Here is a 25,776-nt window from a genome sequence, read left to right as displayed (position 1 = left end):
CCCCCTAAAGGAAAATTGGGGATATGGATTTAATAAGTTCGTTTAAATTGATAGTATCCAATTACAAGGTGTAGGTATCTAATGATGGTCTCGAAATGTACATTTATGTAGATTCTACGCATAAAGCAATTCCGGAACGTTTAGCAAGTAAGATCGATCAAGGGAAAGATAAGAGATTGGATTTGGCTAGTGAGGCCAGGTGAGTGCATATTAGTTAGTTTATGGTGCTAAATGGAAACAAGACTTGCGACAAGTCTATTTCCTATGTTAGAATGCATGAATTTATGATTATACGTATATGAATGACATGAATTGTATGTATGCATGAATATATGTGTTGACATGCTTTTGAATGTAATGTTATGAGAAGTATGTGCTATATAAGGTATATATATATATACATATGTGAAACTGAACTATGTGACTGCATGAGAAAGATATGAGCCATATGACATGATATAGGTGAACATGAGAAAGCAAAGTATGAGATATAAACTATGTGATCATAGTAAAATATAATTATATTTTTATATGATAAGTGAAATAAACTGGATAATATTGATCTATAGGATGAAGTGAAAATAGTACACCAACTAGGGGATTTGAACATAAATGATAAGATGAACGTATAAGATAAGCTAGATGGGAAAGATTCATAGGTTTAAATAAAACTATAACACATGGGTTGAATGATAGAAATTTGTGAAGTTATATGAGAAGATTATAAGAGCTATAAGAAATTGAATTAAGTAACAGATTAGATTATATATAGAAATAATAGAAGTGAGATATGTTTATAAGTCTGCCCTAGATGAATACGAAATATAAGAATGCTATATGATTTATATTAGGATAATCTTGAGGATATATATATATATAGATAGATGAAATGAAATGAAATGAGTTATATGAATACCCAATTATGTGATGAAATGGTGAATTACCTGAACATGTGAATATATGTTTAAGAGAAGGCATACGATTAAGATATAAGCAATGTGACTATAAGTATATGTGCTTTAAGTGATATGACTTATAAGTATTTCTATTATAATGTTACATGATATGTTATGTATGTTAAATGAATTATGTGATGGTATAAGAATTGATAGGAAATATATATGTGAAAACAAGTATATGATACGAGACAAAACTTATGACTATAAGCTACGTGAAAGTGTTCTAGGTGTTTCGATATATTATATGAAATATATGATCTTATGTGAACAAGATATGATAAGTATGTTTATAGGAATAAAGGTGATTGGGTGAGAAATGATAGAAATTATATGAAAACATGACATATGTGACATGTGAATTATATGGAAATGATCTACGGGTAAGTGAACTACGTGACTATGTGATCATATGAAAACAAGCTATGTGATACGTGATATGTGAAAGTGAATTACAAGTTTATGTGTATATTTGAAATGAAAGAAATGATAACGCCCATGTTATGTGTCATGAGAGCTAGGGGTATAGTTGGCATGCCAAGAGTCGAGGGTTTATTCGGTTCTTTAGGACATATGTATATCCTTTGGAACCTGTGTGAAGTCTTGAAAGACACATACTTGATCCATAGTATATGTATATGATTCTTAAGGAATTCTACGTGGTCCTTATGGACATCATTCTACGGGCACTACGGTGCAATTCTACGGGCACTTCGGTGCAATTCTACGGGGCACTTCGGTGCATTTATACGAGCTGTGGTGACAGCATAGTGCACAACCTCTATAGACTCACATATCGATAGTTCTCACATATATACATGGGCTAATCCAGAGATATGAACAAATATAAGTTAGTGGTATGATAAATGCTATAGAAATTATATGATGTTGTGTGTATAGTGTTTGATTGAAAAAGTATGTGATTATATGATAACATGTGAATGATGAATTATGTGTATGTATGAATTTACTGCGATTAATCTGATATGATTCTATACGATATGAAAAATGCCTGGACTTGCTATAACATGATAGAACAGAACATGCATGTATCAATATATATGTTTTAAAGTGCATTATAAGTGGTTATGCCTCACTAAGTCTTCGACTTAGCGTGTGATTGTTTCACACGTAGGTTTCGAGAAGAGTAAGGAGTGATGCGGAGCAAGACAGGTCAGTTTTCCTTACCAAAAGATCAGATCAGAAATATTTGACAAAGTATGTTTTTGGTTATGTATAAAGTGTTGGCATGTAATAAGTCATTAAGTACGAGCACTCTGATAAAGTCTGTATTTTGTTTTAAATAAAGTTTTAAATTTCCCGGGATTTTTTCTTAAGAGTCAAGGTTTGAAAAGTCAATGTGACACTTCGGACTCGTATCCGGGTCGGATACGGGTTGGGGTGTTACAAAACATAATTTTACCCTAAAAGAAATGAGATTTTTATTTTTCGCATAAAGAAAGAAAAACTAATAAAACTTGTAAAAAAAAGAAAGAAAGAAGTACTTTTTCTCTAAAATTTTAAAATAAAACCTATATCAATAAAATTTGTAAATATGGAAGAATAATTTTATTGAATTCACTAAAATTAAAATTATATTAATAAAATATATGTGTTGAGAACTGAATGTGTTATTATTATATCAAATTTAAAAAGAATTATTGCCAACAATTCCGTTACCAATTTAACAAACAATGACCATTTTGATATAATTTTGTAATACTAATGAATAAATTTGTATATTTTTTAATTTGGTGACTATTAATAATGCACACACCCTATAGACATTCTTTAATAGTTGATGTCGCTCAATGATTCTATTTCTAATAATCTTAAAGTTTTTATATATAATTTTTTTTAAAAAATATCAAATTATATATCAATATTTGTAAAATAAAATAGATGAAAATTTAAACGAATGTCAATTTATTTGTTTCAAAATAAAAGATCAAAAATGAAATTTAAGGTTTATGAACTATTATACTATATCATTTTTAAAGATAAATTATGTGTTTAGTGTTTAAACTATTATTTTTATGTCATTTTAGTACCTAATTTTTTTTAAAAAAATAATATCTAACGTTTAGTTTAAGTTTTATTTTTAATTTGGTGACTATTAACAATGCACACACCCTATAGATATTTGTTAACAATTGAGGTCGCTCAATGATTCTATTTCTAATAATTTTAAAGTTTTTATATATAAGTGTTTTTTAAATATCAAATTATATATCAATATTTGTAAAAAAAAGTAGATGAAAATTTAAATGAATGTCAATTTATTTGTTTTGAAATGAAATTTAAGGTTTATGAACTATTATACTATATCATTTTTAAAGATAAATTATGTGTTTAGTATTTAAACTATTATTTTTATTTCATTTTAGTACTTAATTAAAAAAAATTAATGTTTATTTTAGGTTTCATTTTGATGCTTACCATTAAAAACTTAATAGTAATGTTGACGTGTTAGTTGTAACCATAAAATAATAACACATCATCATTAAAAAATATAAAATACCACATCTGTTGTTGTGTTAAATTTTTAATGACAGAGCAAATCTAATTAAACATTAAATATAATTTAAAAAAAATTTATGTCAAAATAGAACAAAAATAATATTATAAGAACTAAAGATATCATTTACTGTACTTTTAAACATCTAGGGACTAGGGTTTTGAGAGATTGTTTCATTTTATTTTCAGGCAGTGGCAACCAGCGGTCCCAGTCTTTATGATTTGTTTAGCTAACAAGGAACGAGTCGAGCCGATCCGAGCCATCCTCTCAAATCTCTCTGTAGTAAATAAATTGTTATTATTGTACAATAAGAATAAAAATAATATCGAGAATACTCAATAGTAAAGTCTCTCCCAAAAGGATTTAGGTTTTTGTTTGTAGATTGAAAGGAAATCGGATTGGGCAATCAGAAGGAAGGCGGAAAACCGGAGATTGGGAGTGCGGACGAAGATTTGATTCAAGTTTCAATTGAGCCTCAGCCTCGGCCTTAGGCAGGTAAACAAAATGAAATGCAGATAGTGGGACTTTGACTTTGTAATTAGGAATTTTGTTTTTCCCCCCTTGATTTGTTTGACTGCTCTCATCATTCATCAATGTGGAAAAAGGAGATTTGATTCTCTCCCAAAATCGTAGGGGGGTTTCTGCTGCTTCGATTGATTCGTGTAATGGCATAACACCCTCTGTTTCTTTGTGTTTGTTTTCTATGTTTGTGCGTTTATATCAGGAAATTATACGAAAATCGCTTCAGCGAAACAAAGAAAGAAAATGGACCCTGGTCGCTACCCTGTTCAACAAGGACATGAATGGGATAATAACAACGTAATTGTGGTTTCCTCCTTTATAAGCAAATCACCTATACGGGGTTGGGATCATTCTCTCATCCCCTTATACACATATGAAACAAAGCCCTACAGCACTCAGGATATGGACTCTCCATTTGCCTAATTCATATTACTTTCTCTCATTGACATAACTTCTCTCTTCAATCCACAGGCTCTTGAGGGTTTTCCTGCTGTTCTTGACCACAATTACCGGTTAGTGCTTGCCCACTTCTCTTTCATCGTCTCCAAGGTAAAATTTTACATTGAATTTCTTTGTTTTTTGTGCTTCCCTACACAGGTACATGGTTCACAAGTTATTTGTTGAAATTGCCCTATTTTGTGTTTTCCTCTTGCTTTAATTCTGTTACTACCAGTTTTCTGATTTCATCTTGCTATTGAATTACTTATTTACACCAAGATTTGGTTTCGTTATATCACATTTTATCTTTCCTCTTCCTCTCTCTTTCTTACTGCTACAGGGTCAGTGGTTCATATGATGAGAGGAGGTATCTAGATGAAAGATACTCGAGGGATAATGTGTATTTCAGAGGTTCCTACCACAGAGATTTTCTGGAGAGGGAGAACCAATCCGCTCCACCTGCAGCTTCTGGTATCTGGTCTCAATCAAGGAGGACAACTTATGAGGAAGAATATCCCCACAATCGGGATTCTAGGCGTCACCAGAAGCCTTATGCTGATTCTTATAGTGACATGGATACATTTCGTGATCACGAGATCACTCAATTTCAAGATTTTGATAAGTTTCGGGATGGATATCATGGTGTTGACAACTTTCACGATCATGAATTTGACGGGCCCTCTAGGTTTGGGGGACGAGAAAGAGATAGCTCATATGATGATTATGACTATAGGCCACGCATTTCCCATCAGAGCAGGGACAACAGCCGTGAGAGGGATTATGAATATGGCCGACATAGTTATGGTTCTGATTATGAAAGAGGCAGTCGGAGAGAGGGCAATTGGAGGAGGCGTGAATCGCGTGAACGAGATCACTTGAGTAGAGAGAGAGATCAGAGTTCACATAAAAGACATGAGAGATCTCGATCACGGTCCCGTGGACGTGATGATCGTCCTAGATCAAGGTCACCTCGAGGTCGAAACCATGGACGAAGCCATCGTGAGGATAGCTATGATGATGATCGGAATGATAAGACCGAGAAGCGAAGGGATCGTGAAGAGAAATATCAAAGTGAACATTATTCCGTGGTATGCTTCATTTTCCTTGTTCTTTGTGCTTCTGCTGCTGCTGCATTTGTTTTAAGTTGGGAATCTGAGTAAAAGTTCTGCTTTCTCTCAGGCGCCATCTGCAACTGTTGTTGTGAAGGGTCTCTCACAAAAAACAACCGAAGAAGATCTATATCAGATTCTTGTAATATTTTGCTCTTTGTTTATGTTGAATGCTCTTATTATTGCAAGATATAAGTAAAGTTTCTTAATTTTTATGTTTCCATAAGGCCGAATGGGGGCCACTACGCCATGTCCGAATCATCAAAGAACGACATTCTGGGATTTCTCGTGGATTTGCTTTTATTGATTTTCCTTCTGTGGTACTCATCCCTTTAACTGGTCAATGTTTTCCATTCAGTATTGTTGAATGTTTTATGAGGGAAATTGTTTCTGGCACAGGGGGCAGCAAGCAGTATGATGGAGAGGATTGGTGATGATGGTCTTGTTGTTGATGGTCGGAAGCTTTTCTTCGAGTACAGGTAAATTTTCATTCTACAATCATGATTGAAGTTATTCATGTGAGGCCATCTTCATTAATCTTATGTTGATTAGTGATGCTAGGTTTAAGGGAAAATATTTTTACCGTGTTTTTTGGTATTCCTTTCTTGGTTGATGGTAGAAAACAGGTTAATTTGAGGGCAACAAGATTGCTTCAAAATATTGACTATTGACAGATAATTCAAGATACCTGCAAAGCAGAAAACAGGGAACACAAGATCCTCTTAGATCTGACAAAAAGTTTCTTTTATTTAGTTGCAGGAATGCTTCTTATCAATTGTAATTCTTAAAATGGAAACTTAAACCGGGAGCTGATTTGAATATATAAGTGAGCGCTGAAGTTTGAACTTTGGATTTACATGTTATGAGGCCCCATGGAATGGAAATATGAAATTGCTAGTAATATTTTTCCCCCTTAGAAAACCTTAGACGTCTGTATGCACCTTTTTAAATTAGGATCACTCATTCTTATTGCTTATTGAGTGACACACACACACACATTACCTAAAGCTTCTGTACCTTGATGAATTGATATGGTTCTAAATTTAATGAAACGTTCTTTCTCTCCATTTTTTGTTCTTTATGCTGAATTTCTGATGACGAAGGAAAAAGAAAGGAAGCTCTCTATTATATAAAACATATTTGGTTTTCCTACCATGAGTTTGCATATGTAATACATTGAAATCTGTTCTGTTGCAGTAGTAAGCCCACTGGAAGCACTGGTGGACCTTTTGGTAATGATAATGCCATGAAGTTGGGCCATTCGAATCATAGGGGCATCACAGTACCTTGTGATTGGATGTGCACCATATGTGGATGTGTCAATTTTGCACGACGAACTGCATGTTTTCAGGTCAGTATTTCATCCCACTTTTTCTGGTATTGTTGTCATAAAATTTAATTGTTTAAAGTGGAGTTAGTGATGCACCATACATTTACATTTCTGCTATTTCACATCACTAGGTCAATAAGTGGTAGCTATAATTTGTTAGCTTTATGTTGCTTTGGATGAAGGCATACCGGAATGTGATGTTAGAGGCTAGGATATGGATGCTCATGGATTGCAGATGACAAAAGTTGCAATGCACTTTATATTGGCTGTTGAAAACTTGATATTATTGTCTACCCAAGTTTGATTGCTAAATCCAATTATTGTTAATCCATTTCTTTTACTCGTTGGTGCATTTGTTTTGTGTAAATTTGCACCTTTGTTGTGATTATGTCCAAAGATTATGCTAAGTCAATGTGTCCTTTCTCTTGCCCTGTTGTGTAGTGTAATGAACCACGTACAGACGATGCTCCAGCAGCTGACATATCTTTATCACATTCAGCATCCTTAGGAAAGAAAGGAACCGAGTCAGGTCGGTAGTTGCTGTTATTTTGAGTAGGCTTGTATCAGTGTTTGTGTAATTGCAATAACATATTAAGTTGACAATGTAATTAGGTCCTACTCATGTACTGGTTGTTCGTGGGTTGGATGAAAATGCCGATGAGGAAATGCTCCGTTATGAGTTCTCTAAACATGCTCCAATTAAGGTTTATGTTTTTATCATAATTCTATTTTGATAGTAAACTCTCTTTTATAGCAGCTACAATCTTATGGAATTAATATGCAGGATCTTCGCCTTGTTAGAGACAAGTTCACCCATGTGTCAAGGGGGTTTGCTTTTGTTCATTTCCATTCGGTACATCTTGCTTCTTTATGGCATTGCTTTCCTATAAAAGCTGTAACTATCAATTATTAAAGCTGACTTTAATTAGTATCATATTTATTGCGCAGGTGGGTACAAACGCTGTTTCATGTATTCGAAGAGCTCTTATCTGTTTACAACTAATAATTAACATCTTACGGTTTTGTACAATTTTTCGGATAATGAGTTTTTGTACATTTATTTCACACCAATGTCATAAAAATAGAATGTGAGACTATTCTATTGAAATAGTGTTTTTTTCAAATGTTGTCAACCCTCCGTGCTTATCTTTAGGCAATGGAGAGAAAATATCCTCAGTTGTAGCCTGTAGGTTGCTTCTGCTGTTCTTATTTCATTTACGGTACTTCTAACAAGGTCTTAAAATAAAGCAGAACAACAGTATTTGACACATAACTGACCCTGCATCATGGGGCCGCTGGTACTATACAATGCTTATAACTGTGCGCTCTGTTACAGGATGTGTGAAAGCTATGGTTTACTTATATTTTTCTGCCTCTACAATTTTCCTCTATAGGATGTTTTGCTATAATTATAATGAATTGCCAGCAGAAGAGTAAAAAAAGGAAAAAAAATATAGCGCTTTTGGTTGGCAGAATTGTTTTTAACATATAAGCTATGATTGAAAAATATGTGATATCATGTAGGTTGGTGATGCCACAAAAGCTCTAGAAGCTACAAATGGAACAACGCTTGAGAAGAATGGGCAAATCCTAAGAGTAGCGTATGCAAAGAGCATTCTTGGGCCTGGATCAGGGGCACCGGGAGCTTCACAGTCAAGCAGCCTTGCAGCTGCTGCAATTGAGGCTGCAGCATTTTCTCAACAGGTATTTGATGATCTCTTTAGCTTTAATGAAGATGTCAGCTATGATACTGTTTAGAAAATCATATTAGCTGCCATGTAGTGTAGAAGCATTTGGGTTGAACCTTTAACCTCAATCATGTGATTACAAAATGCATTTTAGTATTTGGTTCTCTCTTCAGTATGATACTTTACATTTATTTCTCCCATTTTCGAATGTATTGTATCAAGGAGTCCTTTCGAGAAAATTGGTTATTGTAGCATATTTCTGCAAATTAAACTAAGAGCATACGACACCGCTGAATGAGAAGAGTGCAGCAAGCAAATTGATGTGGATCAAGGGCTGAACAGATGAGTAAGAAAGGAGGAACTCCAGAAAACTTAGGGTTTTAAAACTTCAGTTTTTTTCTACTAGTTCAAGAAAATAACTAGAATAATGCGGCTGTAATTATTTTACAGCCTTTTTATACTAGGTTTATAAATAAATTTTTAATCCTAGTGCAAGATCTAAAACCTCAAGATGAGAGGCAAGGCACTATATCTGATAAAAGCCATAAAAGAAGTGGGAAGTACAAATTAAAGGAGAAAATGGAAGAAGCTATTACTAGTAAAATTTGTCGTTATAAGGTGTTATTTAAAGCAATATTTTTCCTCTTTTTAGAGAAAGAGAGGTTATTACTGGGCCTCAGCTTGCTGGGTTAGCTTCAAGGCTGGATAAGATTTTCAATTGTGGCATATTTCTTCCAGTTGGGGTGGTCTTGAAGCTTAAAAGAAGCAATCGTAACGTAGTTCCACAAATTAGGAAACTGTAGACACCCTAATTTGTTGGCAAGACAATTGCTTTTGCAGTATTTCATCTTCTTTATTTTAGGAAAACTGCGCAAAGGGTATTATCTCTTTTCATAATTTTATTAACATTTATCCCCTTTGTTTTAGAAGTATACGAGATATAAGATTCATGAATATTTTGGACACGATAGTGAAAAAGACTGTTTGTTATTGACTTATTGTTTTCAATGTGAAGAGTTAATCAATTAAAATGTTGTAAGACCATTAAATATGACTGATTGGTCAGTTGTGTTATAACATATTAAAGTTTTCATGTGTTTTGTATGTTTAGTTTGTCTTTCTTCTGTTGCATTTCATGGTGTGTTCAATTTAGCAAGAGCGCGAAAAGTTTGACATGTAAATACACTTTCCCTACTTAATACTTTTGGGACATAATCGGAGCGGGTCAGCTCTCTTGCAACCATAATTATTCTCTCTAATAGTTTCATTAATGTTGTTCTCCATATTGGCATCATTAGACTTGGTGCCTTTTTTTAAAAGAAAAAGAATTTTTTTTAATATCGAGTCTTGTATTGTGCGGCTAATGTAGGTGAATTGCTAGAACAGAGCCTTCCAGTGTTGAGTTGTTCATATTGATATCATCAGAGATGGTGCCTTTATTTTCCTTATTTGATTTTGTATGTTGAGTCTACTCTTGTACATAACCTACTTTAAGCCCTTTAAGCTAGATGCCAACCCCAAAATATTCCTAATTAGTTTTTTCAATGATTTGCAAAGTTCTTTCCTTTTTAGCTTATATAATATGTAATATGACTAGTGATGATTCCTTGCAGGTTCTCTTTCTTTTCTTTTTTTTTTGAAGCTTTTCTAAATTTTCTGTAATTACACAGTTTATTTCCTGCGTCCCAATTCATCTTAGTTCTAAATGCTTTTTGGACTCAGTATTGTCATTTATCCTTTTAGTATGATGCTGCTGGATGGACACCAAAGGAATATAATCCAGATGACAAGCAGTCTACTAGTTGGCAGGAGCAAGTTATTGGTACAGTTCCAGTTCAACAAGATGGTACGACTTTGCATTCTGGATTTGTATGGGACAAAGCCTCTGGTTACTACTTTGATGCTGCTTCTGGGTTTTACTATGATGGAAATACAGGTTCATTTTGCATTTTCTTCTAGCTTTCTATGACAGCTCTTTTCTCTATTTTTTGGCACATTAGGAATCAAAATTAGGATCCTGGATTTTTTTATTTATTTTAAATTCAACATAAATTTTCTGATAGGGGAATGGAACTATTATATCATTAGCAGTTGCATTAATTGGGGGTCCATCTATTGTTGCAACTGCTTTCTTGCTCATAAAATTCTCATTATGCATGGTCCCCAGCTCAAGTTGTCATTGGTGGGGTGTGGTTAGGTTGAGTCATAACTTCAACCCTTACCAAGAACAGAGAGATTGTAAACTCTGAATAGAACATAAGAATCAGTCTGTGTTGGTATTTGGTAGAAGGATATTTTTTTTTTGATAGGAAAGAAAGGCCTCGTTAAAACCCCCCTTCTTAACTAAGGACCTTGTAGAAAGGTCATTAATCATAGGAAGGAGGGAAAGAGTGCCTTGGAACTTTTATTAATAATGAAAGTTACATAATAGAAAAAAATAACACTAAATTGCTTGACATAAGACTGAAACACACCTCCCATCATAAAAACCTACACCCAAAATTAAGAAAATAATAAAAAAACCCTTACAATCACCCAATCCCTTCTTTAGCTAAGATATCTGCCTCTCCATTACACATCCTAGGAATAAACCTAACTGAATGAACCTTATCACTAATAAGCCTTGAAATCTGAAAAACAATAGACGAGAATAAAATAGGAGCCAGAACCGGTGAATGAATCCATTCCACTGCAGACGAGCAATCACTTTCGACGATCAACCTAGCTACTGCAGCCCACCTAGAAGACAGAAAAATATCCAAGCCTCTTTTAATAGCTTTTAATTCTGCCAGAGGGGGGATTGCTTGACCAATACTCTCGGAGAAAGTCAAAAGAGTGCAACCATTCCAATCTCTTAATAAACCTCCAATACCTCCAACCGAATCAATCTGCCTAACGGCTCCATCTACATTCATCTTTAGGAAGTCTACTGGTGGGGGTAACCAGCGCAAAACAACACTCTCAATAACCTTACTAGAAGAAACACCATCTGCTAGAGATGGATTACCAATCAGCGCATCCTCATGTAAAGTTATACCCGGAAATTTGGCTAGGAACCATTTAGCAATCCTGAATCTAACAATGAAGAATAGTGACACTTTGTCAATAGGAGTTCCTTCGAAAACCCATGCGTTCCTAAATTTCCATACAGACCAAAAGATGGCTCCCGGAATAAACTTCCAAATCGTAGATTTCGCCCTCAACTCACCCCAGTAACAAAGAAGAGAAGGAGGATCCTGTGGTAGAACCATGGCAATATCCCAGAAATTTGCTACCTTATTCCATAATTCCCAAACCACCGTACAAGAGATGAATAGGTGCTGCACAGATTCCTCCTGATTCTTACAGTAGGGACACAAAATATCATCCCCAAGGGGTATACCTCTCTTGACCAACTCGACTTTGACAGCTACTTTCTGATGAGCAAGTTGCCAAAGAAAAGCTTCCACCCGAGGTGGTGCAAAGCCTTGCCAAACCCCTTTCGTCCACACTACAGTACCCCCAAACATAAAACCGAGAGTATTCCTACAAGATTTGACTGAGAACAATCCATCTCCGCTAGCAGTCCACGATAAAAAATCATCCACAAGTTCTGAAAGTTGAATATCCTTCAACTTAGACATCAACTCCAACCATTGGCCCAATTCCCAATCACACAAATTCCTCCTGGTCTGGACAGTCCACACCCAACCACTCGATTCGAAGCTGCCAAACTCCTCAACTTTCCCCTCTTTATTAGGGGAGAGCACAAAAATTCTTGGAAAAAGGAATTTCAGAGGACAGTCATCCGCCCAAATGTCATTCCAAAAAGAAATAGACTTGCCATTTCCTATTTTCAATTTCGAATTTGACCTTAGACAATCTCCCACCGAATCTTCCTTCAGATAATTTTTAGTTATTCCTCTCAAAATCCAAGATGAATGAGGATTAGAGACCTCCCTGATAGACAAAGAATTCCTACTGACCTTATGTCTGAAGTTATATGCTTATGCTTGACAAATTATGATCGGAAGTGAGCTGTATATGAACTTGGCTTTGTTTCTCATTAGTTAAGCTGACAAACATCATATTTGGTGGAAAATAGGGTTAGGGTTTTGGAGTGAATTTTGGTTCGACTTCATTGGCATGTATTAAGCTGGCAATTCATTTTCGACGAGACTCAAAGAAAAAGTTGGATAATATGTAGGTTTTGAGATTACAAAAAGCTCTGGTACATATATTAATGAACCATAAAAGATGATAATTTGTGACAGTTCGAAGTGTTGCAAAATGTAACAGAAGTTATTAATAAATAATTAGACTATGACCTAATGGTTACTGAAAATAATTGAACTAATTCAGCTTCTAAAAAACAATTATCTAACTGAGCGTTCTAATATGAACGATGTACTGGCCGCATTGGCTCGTGAGGCAGGTTGGACAGTTGAGGCCGACGGCACTACCTACAGACATTCATTTTCGCCCCAAAATCAGCAAAATTTAAGAGTATATTCAGCGAGGTCTGGTGAAAATTCTTTATCAAACGGGCGTCTGAAAATTTGCTCTGTCAAAACTACTTCAGACTGTCAACAACATGTTAGGACTGATGACAATGGAATGTCTTCCTCTCAAGGCGGGAAACAAAAGGTCGGGAAGAATTTTGTAGTTCAGGCAACACCAGCTCTTCCTATCGCTGTTATTGATCATGATGGAACCAAGGAGAGCACTACGAAAGGTTACTCCTATGAAAAGTTTTCCGAAGTAACGAGAAGGAGAAGAAACGAGTTTCAAAATTGGTCGAAGGATGGACATCCAAGAATCGAAAATGGGATCAGAAATGGTTGTTACACGATTTTTATCGAAAATCTTCCAGAGACGATCCATTGGAAGAGACTTGGGTATATTTTTGGCACTCATGGTCAAGTTATTATGCCTTCATTCCTAAAAAAAGAAACTCTAAAGGGGTCTGTTTTGGGTTTATTCGCTATGCAAAAATAGAAGAAGCCAAGATAGCGATATCAAAGATGAATGGTAATTATATTTACGGCAGCAAAGTCAGAGCCTCTTTGGCTAAATATAAACCTCGACAGTCTTTCTGGAGGAAGTCCTCGACAGTTGATCACAGTAAGTCTGGGAGGGAAGATATTTTGAGGAATAAACTCTTTGAAGTTGAGGGCATAGTGGATGTAGATAAACTACAAGTGTTGAACAACTGTCTTGTGGGGTGGTGCAAGAACTTTATCAAAATTGGTAATCTTGCTAACCAAATACAAGCCAAAGGATTAGCTGGTTTCACGCTAATGAGAGCTGTTGGAAATGTAGTTCTCATGGTTTTTGAAGACTCTGATTCTTTGAGAAGCGTGAAGGAAGATAAGTTAGAGACGCTTGCATAATGGTTTTCCAGAATGGAAACTTGGTCAGAGAGCCTAGTGGTGGAGTGTCGGCGTGTGTGGTTAGTTTGCGAAGGTATCCCTTTTCACGCTTAGAATTGGGATACTTTCAAAAACATTGCAACTAAGTGGGGCAAGTTAATAGCAATTGACAACAGTTGTGAGTTTCCTTCGTCCTTTGATCGGGCTAAAATTCAATTACTCACAAAAGCTCAAGGGAGAATTGATGAGTTGTTGGAGTTGAAGGTCGGTGATAATTTATTCAATGTCTTGGTGCATGAAGTTGATCCTTCCTTCAAACCTAATTCTTGGGTCCCTGAAGATTACGATATTTCATTAGAACTTGCTCCTCCTTTTGGATTGTGATTGTTTCGGTAGCTATTTCCAGAGGTTTTTTTAGTTTGGGGTTGTAATCATTGGTTTTTATTTTGCTATGTTATCTTACATCTTGTGGTGTATTTTAGAAATAGGGTTATTGTCTTAGGGGCTTTTTGTTTGAAGATGTAAGATTTCTAGGTGATTTGGTTTGTAATGGTGTATATTCCCGTATGAGGGATCGGTGTTACCACATGTACTTGGTCTACTTTTTAATAAAATATGAGGCACTCTTTTCTTCCTTCCTATGTTCTTCAACATACTTCTAAGTATGTGGAAGAATACGAAGGGAGTTTTTAATGAGACCTCCAACTTCTATAAAAAAAATTATCTAACTGAGCAGTCGATGTGTCACAGAACTATTTAACTATACTAGTAACAGAACAACTTTTATTCTTGTATGGAGGAAAATTTTGAATGTTTCTATGCCAATGCTAACATACGGGCAAATTTTTGTTCTTTTTAAAGTTCTTTACTTTTGGAGCTAAGTATATGATAATTCTCTATTGTTGCAAGTTTAGACCTAATTTCTTTTAGTTGTTCAACATGCAGGTCTTTATTATGATGGTAAGAGTGGGATATGGTATTCGTACGATAACCAGTCTCAGCAGTACATCCCTTGTGATCAGAATGACAACAAAACACCTAATAAGCAGTCTGAGTCTTCCAAGGGAACTGATAGTAGGAAGGTAGTAATATCTGCACCTGCTGCTACTGTCACTTCAGTTGAGAAGGCGGCCTCTTTACCTGATGCAGTTCAAGCTGCTGCAACAGCAGCACTAGCTGCAGAGAAGAAAGAGAAGGAAAAAGCAAGAGAGATAAAACTTGCTTCGAAGAGCAGTATACTGGCTAATAAGAAGAAAATGAATAACGTGTTGACAATGTGGAAACAAAGGAGTCATGAAGGGCAGGCAACCCGTTTAACTCTTGATGAAAATCACTTGTCTGCATCATCTGAGGATAGACCTCAGCCATCTGGACAACATGCCAAGAGTAAAGTTAAATTTGATGTGATGGGCCAGAAGGATAGTAATACATCAAGTTCAGGAGTCAATACAACCGCCCTAGCTGCGTTTACTGGGGGTTTGGAATCTCAAGTAAAGGCAAGGCCTGTATGCAACAGCACAGGGGGAACTTTAATGGGAGTAATAAGAGGCTCAGCTAGAGGGGTGGTGAAGTCTGATACCCCATACTCTGGATCATCCACTGGAGTTTCCAATTCAGCTGTTATTGGAAGTGCTGAAGTTTCATCAACTAATTCAGATATGCCCGCAGTTATGACTCCGTTTAGGACTGATGCATCTGCATTGGGTTCTTATACACCTTCGGCTGTATCTGTGACTGGTAAAAGAAGGTTTTATGAAACGCCAGTGCCTTCTACCACAAAGGAGCAGTCTCAAACCGGTTACAGAGACCGTGCGGCTGAGAGGAGGAACTTGTATGGTTCGTCATCTTCCACTGGAGATGATATGCCTGGCCAGGAGCTCAGGAATTCAAGTAAGCTTGTTTATCAGTATTGAATATTAGTCATCTCGAAAATAGGCCTAATATTTCTTCTAAATATTGCTTGTTCAAAGGCCTTGGCTATATGACTTGATGGCTTCATTGTTGTATTTATAAAAAATTCTATTAATTTGTGAGAAATTCTCTTTCAAGATCGAGATATGGCATTCAAAAAATTCTCCTCAGATCCAATGCCTTTCCCACCTGGTGTTGGAGGTGGACGTGGGGTTGTGTCGGATGATGTTCAAAGCTTTGAGGTGATCACAACAGAGAAAGCAATTGATGAGAAAAATGTGGGCAACCAAATGCTCCGCAATATGGGTTGGCATGAAGGATCGGTACCATTCTCTCCTTTTTACTTTTTAGCTGTTCTTTTTTTGTTTGCCAAGTGCTATTTAGTTTCTTGCTTTACCCTGTAGCTCTGCTTTTGTCCTCCCTACCTCAAAAGAAGAAAAAAAAAAGGAGTTTCCAACTTTCTCATGCCCCAGTTATGCGGTGCTCATCAAAGGCATATTACCATGACTTATTTATTTTCCCCCCGAGTACCCATTTACAAGACATATTAGATGATATACATGTCCTTTTGAAAGGACCCTCCAGTTATATGGAAAACATCTTCTAAGACGTGATCCTCATATCACACTTTTTTTCCCCAAGTCCGAACAACGGTACTCGAACCCTTTGATTTCGTTCTATTGTAACACTTGTTCATAAGCCGAAGCAACAAGGACTCAAAACCCTTTGCATTCATTCTATTGGAAGGTGAAACGATGATAAGCGTACAAAGAGAATGTTGATGTTTATGCATCAGTATTAGTTACATTGCGACTGTATTTTTTTTCCTCTCTTAACTGTAGGTAAAATCGAGAGATGAATTAAGTGGTTACATAAGTTGCTCTTTTTCATATTTGAAGCAGAAAGTTCTAACAAAATGTTCTTTTCGTAAATCTGGGGGAATGCTTCCCTTTGTTTTGTATTGTGGAAATGAAATGAAAAAAAGGGATTGGGGAAGGATGGAAGTGGAATGAAGGAACCGGTACAAGCGCAGGCAACGGATGGTAGAGCAGGACTCGGAAGCCAGACAAAGAAGTTGGACCCAAGCCTTGAGGTGCAAGCCGGTGACAGTTACAAAACTGTGATTCATAAGAAAGCACTTGCTAGGTTTCGTGAAATGTCTTAGTATCCAATAGGTAGAAACTATGTGAAATTAGTTGTTTATACATATATGCGTCATTTCGGAAAGAAATTCATATTTATTGCCATTGTAATTTTGATGTGACCTGAGTTGAGCTTTCGAATTCGATTTTAGAAATCAGATCGGACCGAACCCACTGGTTCAATCATGAACCCATTGGTCTAAGAGTTCCTCCATAATAATAGAATCGGAGAATAGACCAACCGGCAGAGATCGGTTTGAAACGAGACTTGGTTAACTATAAAATAATAACTAAAATCAGGTTTTATGGTTAGAAATTCATTAGCCAAACAGGTTCTCCTTCTTGTTGGAGTTGAAATCAGGAAATAAAAGACATTAGAGGGTGAAGGTTTTGGGCTCAGTGGATTGAGACTTTGAATGAATTTTTCTGGTTGTTTGGTATGGTGAGGATAGAAAATTTGTGAATTTAATGATTTAAAAGACAATGACAAATTTTAATTATTTGGTTATATATTTTATATAAAGTTGAGCGTAAAATTTTGGATTTAAACGTGTGTTCTAAAGATTATTGTGGCCACAAACCGAAAGAGATTAAGAAATAATAATTGCTTTGAAAAAAGTTAAAGCTTCCTGGTTTTCGATTGGACCTGTGGGTGTTTAAAAGTGATTTTAACCTTTTCTTGGTACATAAAGTGATTTTACCTTTTTTAAAAGGGAAAAAAAGGAAATAGGTATAATATATCCAAACGAATCATAAAATCCCCTAATGTTATAAACCAAATAAAAAAAAGGGTAAACTACAACGTGATCACTTAATTATAGAAAGATTTTAAGTTAACTATTGATATCTTAATTTTATCAATTAGATCACCTAGTTTCAGTGGCAAATCCAGAAAAGTTTCATTGGCTGGGCCAATATAAATATTTTTCATATATATTTTTTAATTTGAAAAGGTAATAGCAATGATATGTGTTATATATATGACCGAGTCTAGAAAAATCATATCAACTCAACCGATGTAACATTTTAACATAACTCATATATTTTTACTGGGTTAACTACACTAATAATCTCTTTTCTTTTCGGCATGTCTTATTTTGCTCAATGATTTTGAAAAGTTAAATTTTGGTCATTTACATTATCGATTTATTATATTTTGGTCACTGGTCGTTTACTTTCGTTAGTTTACTTATGTGACATGTTAGTAAAAAGGTTTAATTTTAACTTTAGCCTTATATTTTATACAAATACTAATTTGACCCTAAAAATTAAATAAAATATTAATTTAACCCCAACACTTTAGATAAAATATTTTATCTATAGTTTAGGGGTTAAATTAATATTTATCTAAGTTTTAGGGTTAAACTAGTATTCTATCTAAAATTTCAGGGTTAAGTTAAAATTTAACCATTTTTTAATAACATTTCGTCTTAGTAAATTAACAGGAATCAACGATCTAGTGATCAAAATAAGATAGACCAAACACAAAAGTGAGAAGAATGTAATTTATTTTAAAATCACTAACCGAATTCAAATTGTTCAAAAATTAAGAGGGACACCAGTATCATTTACCCATTTTCATTTAAATGTATTCTAATTATTGAGGGTGGGCCCTAGGCCTAGTCCTACATTAACATTGCTTTTGAAAAGTACATTTAGTGATATTAGAAAGTAATTTAAAAGTGGTTTTGAAAAGTTAAGATTAGAGTGTTTGATATGGTTATTCAGAAGTATATTTTAATAAAAATAATTATTAAAAAATGAAGTAAAAATCTAATAACAACTTTTTTATGTAAATATAATCGTTATGACCTTATTTAGATACCATTGTGCAAAGCAAGTGTGCCAGACTGAAATGAGACCATAAGAACACACATTATCCCAATATTGAATGTTTTTACCTTCCCCGCCAACGATCAATATTTTTATGTTTCTTAACAAAACTCTTTGTTTTTTTAAAACAAGTTTTTATCCTTGACATATTTAAAAGTTACTTCTATTAGAATACAGGAGTAAAATTTTGTATACAAATGAGTTTGAACTCAAGCTCAAGAATGTAAATCCTGCAAATTGGCTCAACTAGTTGGATTTTACTTCGACTCGAACTCAGACCTTTGTAGTAGTATCCAATTGAAATCAAGCCAAATTCCGAGTGATGAATTTCAAATCGAGTTTGGCTCAGCTCAATTACACCCATAAATGAATAGTATCAGTTTTATAGTTTTTTTTAGGATAAACAATACTCATAACCACGAAAAAATCTAAAATAACCATATATCTTTCAATTTTATCAATCAAACTACTTAACTATTCAAATGATGTCAATTTAACCATCAACATTTAAGAAATTGACGTAGCAGATAAAGAATTGATTGTCTCAGTACAGTACGAAAAACAACGAGCAACAACTGTTTTATACATAAGCCTCCATTGGACTGCTAATTTCCACCTATCTATCAACATTTTAGTCCTCACCAATGCAGTTTCATCCCTTTCCACAACAAGTGCCGCTTTCAAAATATTATTACTGCCAAACTCACCTGCAAATATTGCACCCGCTTCCTTTAACCACTCCCACGGGTTCTCATACTCCTCCATTTTGTCTATCAAATGAACCAACGACTTGTCTTCCTCAATTGCTGTCGGCATTTCCTTCAACACGGCATCACATTTCTTAGCTATCCATTTCATCACAAGTGTGTCGTTGTCCTTCGAGATTTGACAACCCGTATAAGCTAGGTGTCCGATAGATTTCCGCTGATATGATGGAGTTGCCCACAAGCGCAAAGCACACATCATGGCGAAAGATGGCCTCCCATTTTGATGGATGTATAACGAATCTTTCAGCCAACAGCTTAAGCTATGCATGTCAGGCTCCAGCGGAATAAACACCTTCTCATTTGGATTATCCTCTAGAAGAAATCCATAGTGTTCAAGAAGCTCCAAATTTGTGTATGTTCCGTAACTCAAGAGAACCTACATAACAGATAGTGGCATTTCAAGTACATGGTCAACCAATAAAAACTGCAAGCATTGTCCAAAGGGTGAACATAATCAAGAAAATAATGAAAATCGGGCAACTGTTGGTGTTATTTTCCATGTTTCAAAAAAGGCAACTGGTTTTGACATCGATTAACAGGTGGAGGACCCAATATGAATAGAAAGCCGTAAGAAGCGCCAATGCACGATACTTAACAGAAATGAAATGACAAAATTGAGCGCGCTTGATTCCGAATAAAAACTATCATTACCAATTTTCTAAGATAATTAAGCTAGGAATGACTAGTGGGTTTAGAGTAAGGGTCTATTGCTATCAATAGAACAGAAAGAAAGGAAATTTAGTCCATTGGACTTTATAGATATTGAGTTCTTCCTCCCGAAGGAGTTTGAATTCTCAACTCTCACTAATAAGTCAGATGTCCTTTTGTGGTGTTTTTTGCTTCACACCTAAGGAATAAGGTTACCATGTAAAACACATAGCACATCAATGCAAAACTTACGATGGAATAGAAACTTAACATGAAGCATAAAGAATTTGCATTTTCAGAAAGGTGGAAAAAAAAAACATTTTTACATCCCTAAAGATTTAAGCTAGACTTGGTAAGTCATTGGAGACTGTTGAGGCCTAATACAAAGAATAAGATTATCCATGGTAAATGACTTGCATTTGCAGCCTGTTAGACAAGTGATAAAACAAAATAGGCTATGCAATAATAAAAAAATGACTGACATCTATCAGGAAGGATTCTTCTCAATTTAAAATATCTTTGTTTAAGCAAGACTAGGTAAATAATTGAAGTTGAGGGCCTAATACAAAGAAAAAAAGAGTATTAGGCTATGCAAAATAAAAAAAATTAGGGAGACATCTACCAGGAAGGATTCTTCTTAATTTAATGTATCTTTATTTAAGCTAGACTTGGTAAATCATTGGAGTTAAGGCCATACAAGAATAAGAAGACTATCCATGGTGAATGACTTGCGTTTGCAGCCTGTTTTGTTAGACAAGTAACCAAACAACTTAGGCTAGGCATGATAACAAAAAGAGGCAGACATCTACCAGGAAGGATTCTTCTCAATTTAAGTACCTAAAGATTTCCAAAGACTAACATCATAGTTGGTGTGAGATTCAACCACAAAACATAGTTTCATTTTAAATTCAACAAATGATAAAATTCAATAAAAAATTACATTTTACAACAACAATGGCAGCACAGAAAGGTGAGCTGGTTAGCTTGGACTGCAGCAAGTATAAAAGATAATGGTCCGCAAGAAATATCAGAATGCTCAAATAAATGAAGAAGTGGCTGTAGGCAAACTATTATTAATGTGAATTGCATCCTACCAGGGAAGGTAAGGATAGAGGACTATGATTTTTTACAATTGGGACATGACAAGGGCAATTTTAGCAAGCAGCATATGATGTTCGGACAAAACACACTAAATTTCTCATGTCAGTAAATGCTCATTCTGCTTGTCTCATTTTGTTAGGCATTGGAACTTTGATTTACTGGAAAAAGAAGATGCCTCAGAATCTCATTCAAGATTATGACTACAGCAAAAGAAGAAAAAGAAAAGATGAAACTAAATGTGAACAATAATACAATTAATTGAACAGAATATATTTTAACTGCTCTGTGAGTAAAATGAAAGAATTCCATGCACCTGCTCCCCCACGTTATAGTTTTTTTTAGCATAGAAGCAATATGCAGCTGCATCTTCCTCATATCCACCATCAGTTAATCTCTGCGAATGATGCATATCTAAGTCATCTTTTGCATATTCATTTTTGCAGTTATCTACATCTTCAAAGCAGTCTGATTCTTCAGTTGGTGCAGCATAATTAAACAAGTCTCCCACAGGACATAAGCAGCCCGCTTCATCCCAAGGTACATGTAACGTCCTAGAGGAGATCTTCAACATGAACAGATGTAAAAGGTTTTTATGATTCAAGTATATCAGGATATAAGAAAGAGAAAAAGGCCAAGAAAAAAAACAGAGAGAATGTAAGATTATAAAAAGTATAGAACAAAAGTTGCATGTATATTCAGACATTAATGCATATGACATTTCATAATTCGGAGGTATCTACGAAAGTTGCTCTCAACCTGGTGTTGGGCAACCTACTATCCTACCTCTCTTACCCTATGTAACCATTACATATGGAAATGAGGGTCAGCTAATTTGTAAACACTGTCCACTCACAGTTCCAGTAGCCCAAATCCAAGCCCTGAAAGTGAGAAGTGGAGGCTTAAGTTTAAGTTCCTTCATGAGAGTGGAAGCCTGTTTCCACTCATATTTAGCTTTTGAGATAGCTTTCTGAGCAGCCCAGATGGCATAATCCACCTAAGAACGAGATAGCTAGCAAGTTTAGAAAGAAAATCAAGTGAAGTAAATGTGAGGAAGCAAAAGCAAAAGAGGAAAAAAATCAGAGACGGAACTTGCAAAGCTTGAGTTTCAAGTTCACCGAAAGCGGCGAGTATGGAATAACTACGAGGCAAGTGCAGAAAGTAAGGGTGCCATGGTGAAGACTTTCCTTTATTGATTTCATATAACAAGCAAACAGTGAATACCTGAATTTGCAAATGAAATGGGCAAATTGCTTTAGTCTAGTCTCTGGGTTTGGTTGAAATGCAAATAAAACATGCAGCAAGCACTGAAACTCAAAATCAAACCTGGGTAGGAGAAAGAAAAAGGTGGGGTTTGAGTGCAAGAGACAGAGTTTCACATATGGAAATAAGAGAGTGAGTGGTGATTAGGGCATATTTTGGGACTTTAAGAAGCAAATCTCCTTTGGTGAGAGGACGGAGAGCAGCCACGCCTCTTCCTCCGGCGCCGGGGAAGTAAGAGACGCCCAGAGAATGGCCTAGCCCCAGGCTAGAACACGACTCGGAAACCTCAACCCCATGCTCCGCCGCCCATTTCAGCAATCTTTTCAAACCTCCTTCCTCTGCCTCCGACGAGGGATTCATCTTAGTATCTTACCGTTCCCAACAACCACGAATTGTATTGGATTTAACTTGCCCCGTCTTAGACCACCATGGCCTTATTGACTCGAGGACTTTTTGATGAAACAACCGAAAATTAATACTCCATTCGAGTAAAATTATTGATATATAGTAAATTTTTATTATATTTAATTTAAATTAATTGATTAATAAATTAAATAAAAATTCGAAATTTATTAAGAGATGTAAAATAATTAGTTCAGCCAATTAGAATTTGGTTTTCAACCTACTTGATTTAAATAGTTCGAATATTGTGTACCATTAGGCGTCATACAAGGCTATTTTCTCGGTATATCACCGGTGATCAGTATTATTATCGATCTAACATCGATCAGATTATATTTCTCGTTCTAACACCTTTAGCAGGAAAGCGTGCCCCCTGCATCGCGTTATATGCTGATTTGGCGTCACATGGGTATAGCGCGCCCCCTGCCCCGTGTTATATGCTGATTTGGCGCCACGTGGGTATAGCGCGTCCCCTGAATCAGGGGCAGCGCTATACGCGTTACCAAAATTATATTTAACGCGGTCCCTGATCCGCGCTATATCTTTTATCTGAATAATTACATATAGCGTGGTGCAGGTACCGCGCCTTATATGCTTATAAATACACTCCTCCGGCTCATATCTCCTCGCATCTCCCCTCTCTTATAAATTAATACAACAATTCCGTCAACGAGTAATAATTCTCGCAATCTTCTCAAATTTGATTTAGAAGTTCATGCGATTTTTCGTTATAAGGTAATTTTGTTATAATTTTTTAATTATATTTATTGTTTATTATCATTATTTGAAAAAATATTATACTAATTATTTTCAATTAATTTTTATGTTTGTAAAATTGAAAAGCGGGATCATACGTCGAAATAGTTTTGCGGTGCAGGTAATAATATAAAATTATATTATTTAAATTATTTACGTTGATGTGTAAAAAATTTATTGTGTTATATTTTCGTTCATATATAATTTATTTAATCAGGTTTGTTTAAGTTATTTTTTTTCAGATATAATATTGACGCACTTTTAAACTCAAAGAATGGCGCGACTTTCAGCTATTGTTTATTATAATGGTGAAATTCGAGAAGATGAAACTGGCGTTGTTTTCGTATCAAATGAGCGTGTTAAAATATCATTCAAGAGAAACATAACTCTTGAGGTGCTAATAACGAAGATTTCGAGGAAGATTCATGTTGGAAGTAACAGAATAATGTCGTCGTTGCAGTATAGATTTCCAACATCATTGTTGTCATTAACTTATACAGCGTTCGAACTTTCGAACAATGATGATGTTCAAATGATGGTTGAAGCTCAAAGTAATTATTCAAACGCCGCTATTGAGATGTATGCACATTTTGTTCAAGTGCGTGCTGTTTGGGGTCAATCTTTAAGCTCACATTATGGGGTGGCTGAACAAGTTGATCAAGTTGACAACCCGACTACAATAATGTGTAATGATTTTAATGTCATAATGGGGAGACATTCATCCGCAACCCCTTACGATATGTACCGATGTGGGTCCACGAACAATTGTATGGCAACACCGCGTCCAGTTCAAGGGAAGGCATTCATCTGCAAATTTCTTTGACCATATGGAGATGCCATCGACGCAACCATCTGTGCAATTTCCATTTGACACGATGACTTCAAGCTCAAGGGGAGGCATTCGACTGCGAGCTTTTTCGATCTCAATGTCGATATGTCTTCCAGTTCAAGGGGAAGGCGTGCAAGTAGTAGGTTCTTTGACCTAAATGTAGAGAGCATTGAGGAACCATCATCTCCACCAGAAGAACCACTTCGTGAGCCTGGTGCGGATGGTGCTGAGACTGGACTATTCATTCACCCAGAATCACCGCAATTCAACTCTGATGATGATGAAGTTCTAGGAAATATGGCACAAACTGACCCTCTTGCACACATGTATGAAGCTGATTATGGTGCAATATACGTGCCAGAATTTGCGAATATGCCTCATCTCGGTGACTATTGTTGCGTTTTGTGAGTACTATAAAATATACGCAAATAATGTGCAAGTATACACAATCGCTCAAGTAATATAATGATGAGTGAGTATCGTCTCCACAGGGATTGGGTGAAATCACAAAAGTCTAACCAAAGCAATGCACTAAATTATCTAAGTATAGTTAGTCTTGATATATACAAATGTCACGGCAATGGATATGTGTATGCTGGTAGATGCGGATTGATGGTGTGATGGTGTAGCAAATGGAAATGCAGTGGCAATGATGGATGTTTAATATTGAGTATGGTGAAATGTCAAGGCAATGAGAAATGGTAAAAACAGTAAATTAAAAAGATAAATAAAATAAGAAGAAAATAATCCTCACGTGACAAGCTTCCAATGAAATGAATGGTAAGGATTGGTCTAAGGTTGCTAAACTTATTTCTCAAGTATATCTAAGCTATCTTGTCTTTACTTACTCGACAGGGATTTCCTAAGGTGTTCAAAAGAACCTAACAGAATAGGATGCCAAGGCATCTGCTCTCACTCAACGATGTTGGACAGCCTACCCTATTGATGAAGACACCCTTTTTAGTCGTTGAAATACTAACCTAGTCTCTTCCGAGATCTAAGGGATTAAGTTATAATATTCCTAGGTCGGTTCAAAGCCCCTTGAAAATACCATAACCCATTGCTTATGAGGATCTTATCTTGCGTTTCTTCCGAATACTTACAAGTATTTTTAGTTTAGGATTCTTCCGAATACCTAACCTTCATCTAAGAGATGGACATTTACATGCCTCTTACAAGCCTAGATGGTGAAGCATTCATAAGCAAAGCAAATAA

General features: G+C 35.6%; 2 protein-coding genes across 5 annotated transcripts; one reads left to right on the top strand and one right to left on the bottom strand.

The window, feature by feature from the left end:
- The first annotated feature begins 3,787 nt into the window (after positions 1–3,787).
- On the top strand, positions 3,788–16,989 carry LOC120186407 (SUPPRESSOR OF ABI3-5-like). Of its 4 annotated transcripts, none has more exons than XM_039190342.1 (16): positions 3,788–3,969; positions 4,199–4,293; positions 4,468–4,508; positions 4,775–5,522; positions 5,614–5,685; positions 5,771–5,863; positions 5,943–6,022; positions 6,744–6,894; positions 7,315–7,402; positions 7,486–7,577; positions 7,658–7,726; positions 8,398–8,577; positions 10,305–10,497; positions 14,858–15,802; positions 15,962–16,146; positions 16,809–16,989. In XM_039190342.1, exons 2-16 carry the CDS (start codon positions 4,240–4,242, stop codon positions 16,986–16,988), a joined length of 3,171 nt encoding a protein of 1,056 aa, XP_039046273.1. In that variant the 5' UTR covers positions 3,788–3,969; positions 4,199–4,239; the 3' UTR covers position 16,989. The 4 variants fall into 4 exon arrangements, with proteins under 4 accessions (XP_039046273.1, XP_039046274.1, XP_039046272.1 ...); XM_039190343.1 differs by having other exon boundaries at positions 6,741–6,894; positions 15,995–16,146; XM_039190341.1 differs by having other exon boundaries at positions 6,741–6,894.
- A 2,261-nt stretch (positions 16,990–19,250) lies between these two features.
- LOC120186368 (protein SET DOMAIN GROUP 40) lies at positions 19,251–23,003 on the bottom strand. Its single transcript, XM_039190322.1, has 5 exons — positions 22,638–23,003; positions 22,404–22,535; positions 22,168–22,308; positions 21,628–21,876; positions 19,251–19,941 (listed from the first exon to the last, which is right to left on the bottom strand). The coding sequence occupies exons 1-5, from the start codon at positions 22,932–22,934 to the stop codon at positions 19,306–19,308; spliced, it is 1,455 nt and encodes a 484-aa protein (XP_039046253.1). The 5' UTR covers positions 22,935–23,003; the 3' UTR covers positions 19,251–19,305.
- Between the last annotated feature and the right edge of the window lie 2,773 nt (positions 23,004–25,776).

Source organism: Hibiscus syriacus, unplaced genomic scaffold, assembly GCF_006381635.1.
Source record: "Hibiscus syriacus cultivar Baekdansim isolate YM2019G1 unplaced genomic scaffold, ASM638163v2 tig00113338_pilon, whole genome shotgun sequence".
Taxonomy (NCBI): domain Eukaryota; kingdom Viridiplantae; phylum Streptophyta; class Magnoliopsida; order Malvales; family Malvaceae; genus Hibiscus; species Hibiscus syriacus.
Note: the sequence above shows the minus strand (reverse complement) of the source record. Positions and strands in the feature narration are given on the sequence as shown.

Coding starts and splice junctions, on each gene's coding strand:
- LOC120186407 (XM_039190341.1), top strand. CDS start 4,240: ATGGACCCTGGTCGCTACCCTGTTCAACAAGGACATGAATGGGATAAT. Junction 6,895..7,314: donor GACGAACTGCATGTTTTCAG/GTCAGTATTTCA, acceptor CCTGTTGTGTAG/TGTAATGAACCACGTACAGA. Junction 16,147..16,808: donor TGGGTTGGCATGAAGGATCG/GTACCATTCTCT, acceptor AATGAAAAAAAG/GGATTGGGGAAGGATGGAAG.
- LOC120186368 (XM_039190322.1), bottom strand. CDS start 22,934: ATGAATCCCTCGTCGGAGGCAGAGGAAGGAGGTTTGAAAAGATTGCTG. Junction 22,536..22,637: donor TTTTTCTTTCTCCTACCCAG/GTTTGATTTTGA, acceptor TTGCAAATTCAG/GTATTCACTGTTTGCTTGTT. Junction 19,942..21,627: donor ACTATAACGTGGGGGAGCAG/GTGCATGGAATT, acceptor TCTGTTATGTAG/GTTCTCTTGAGTTACGGAAC.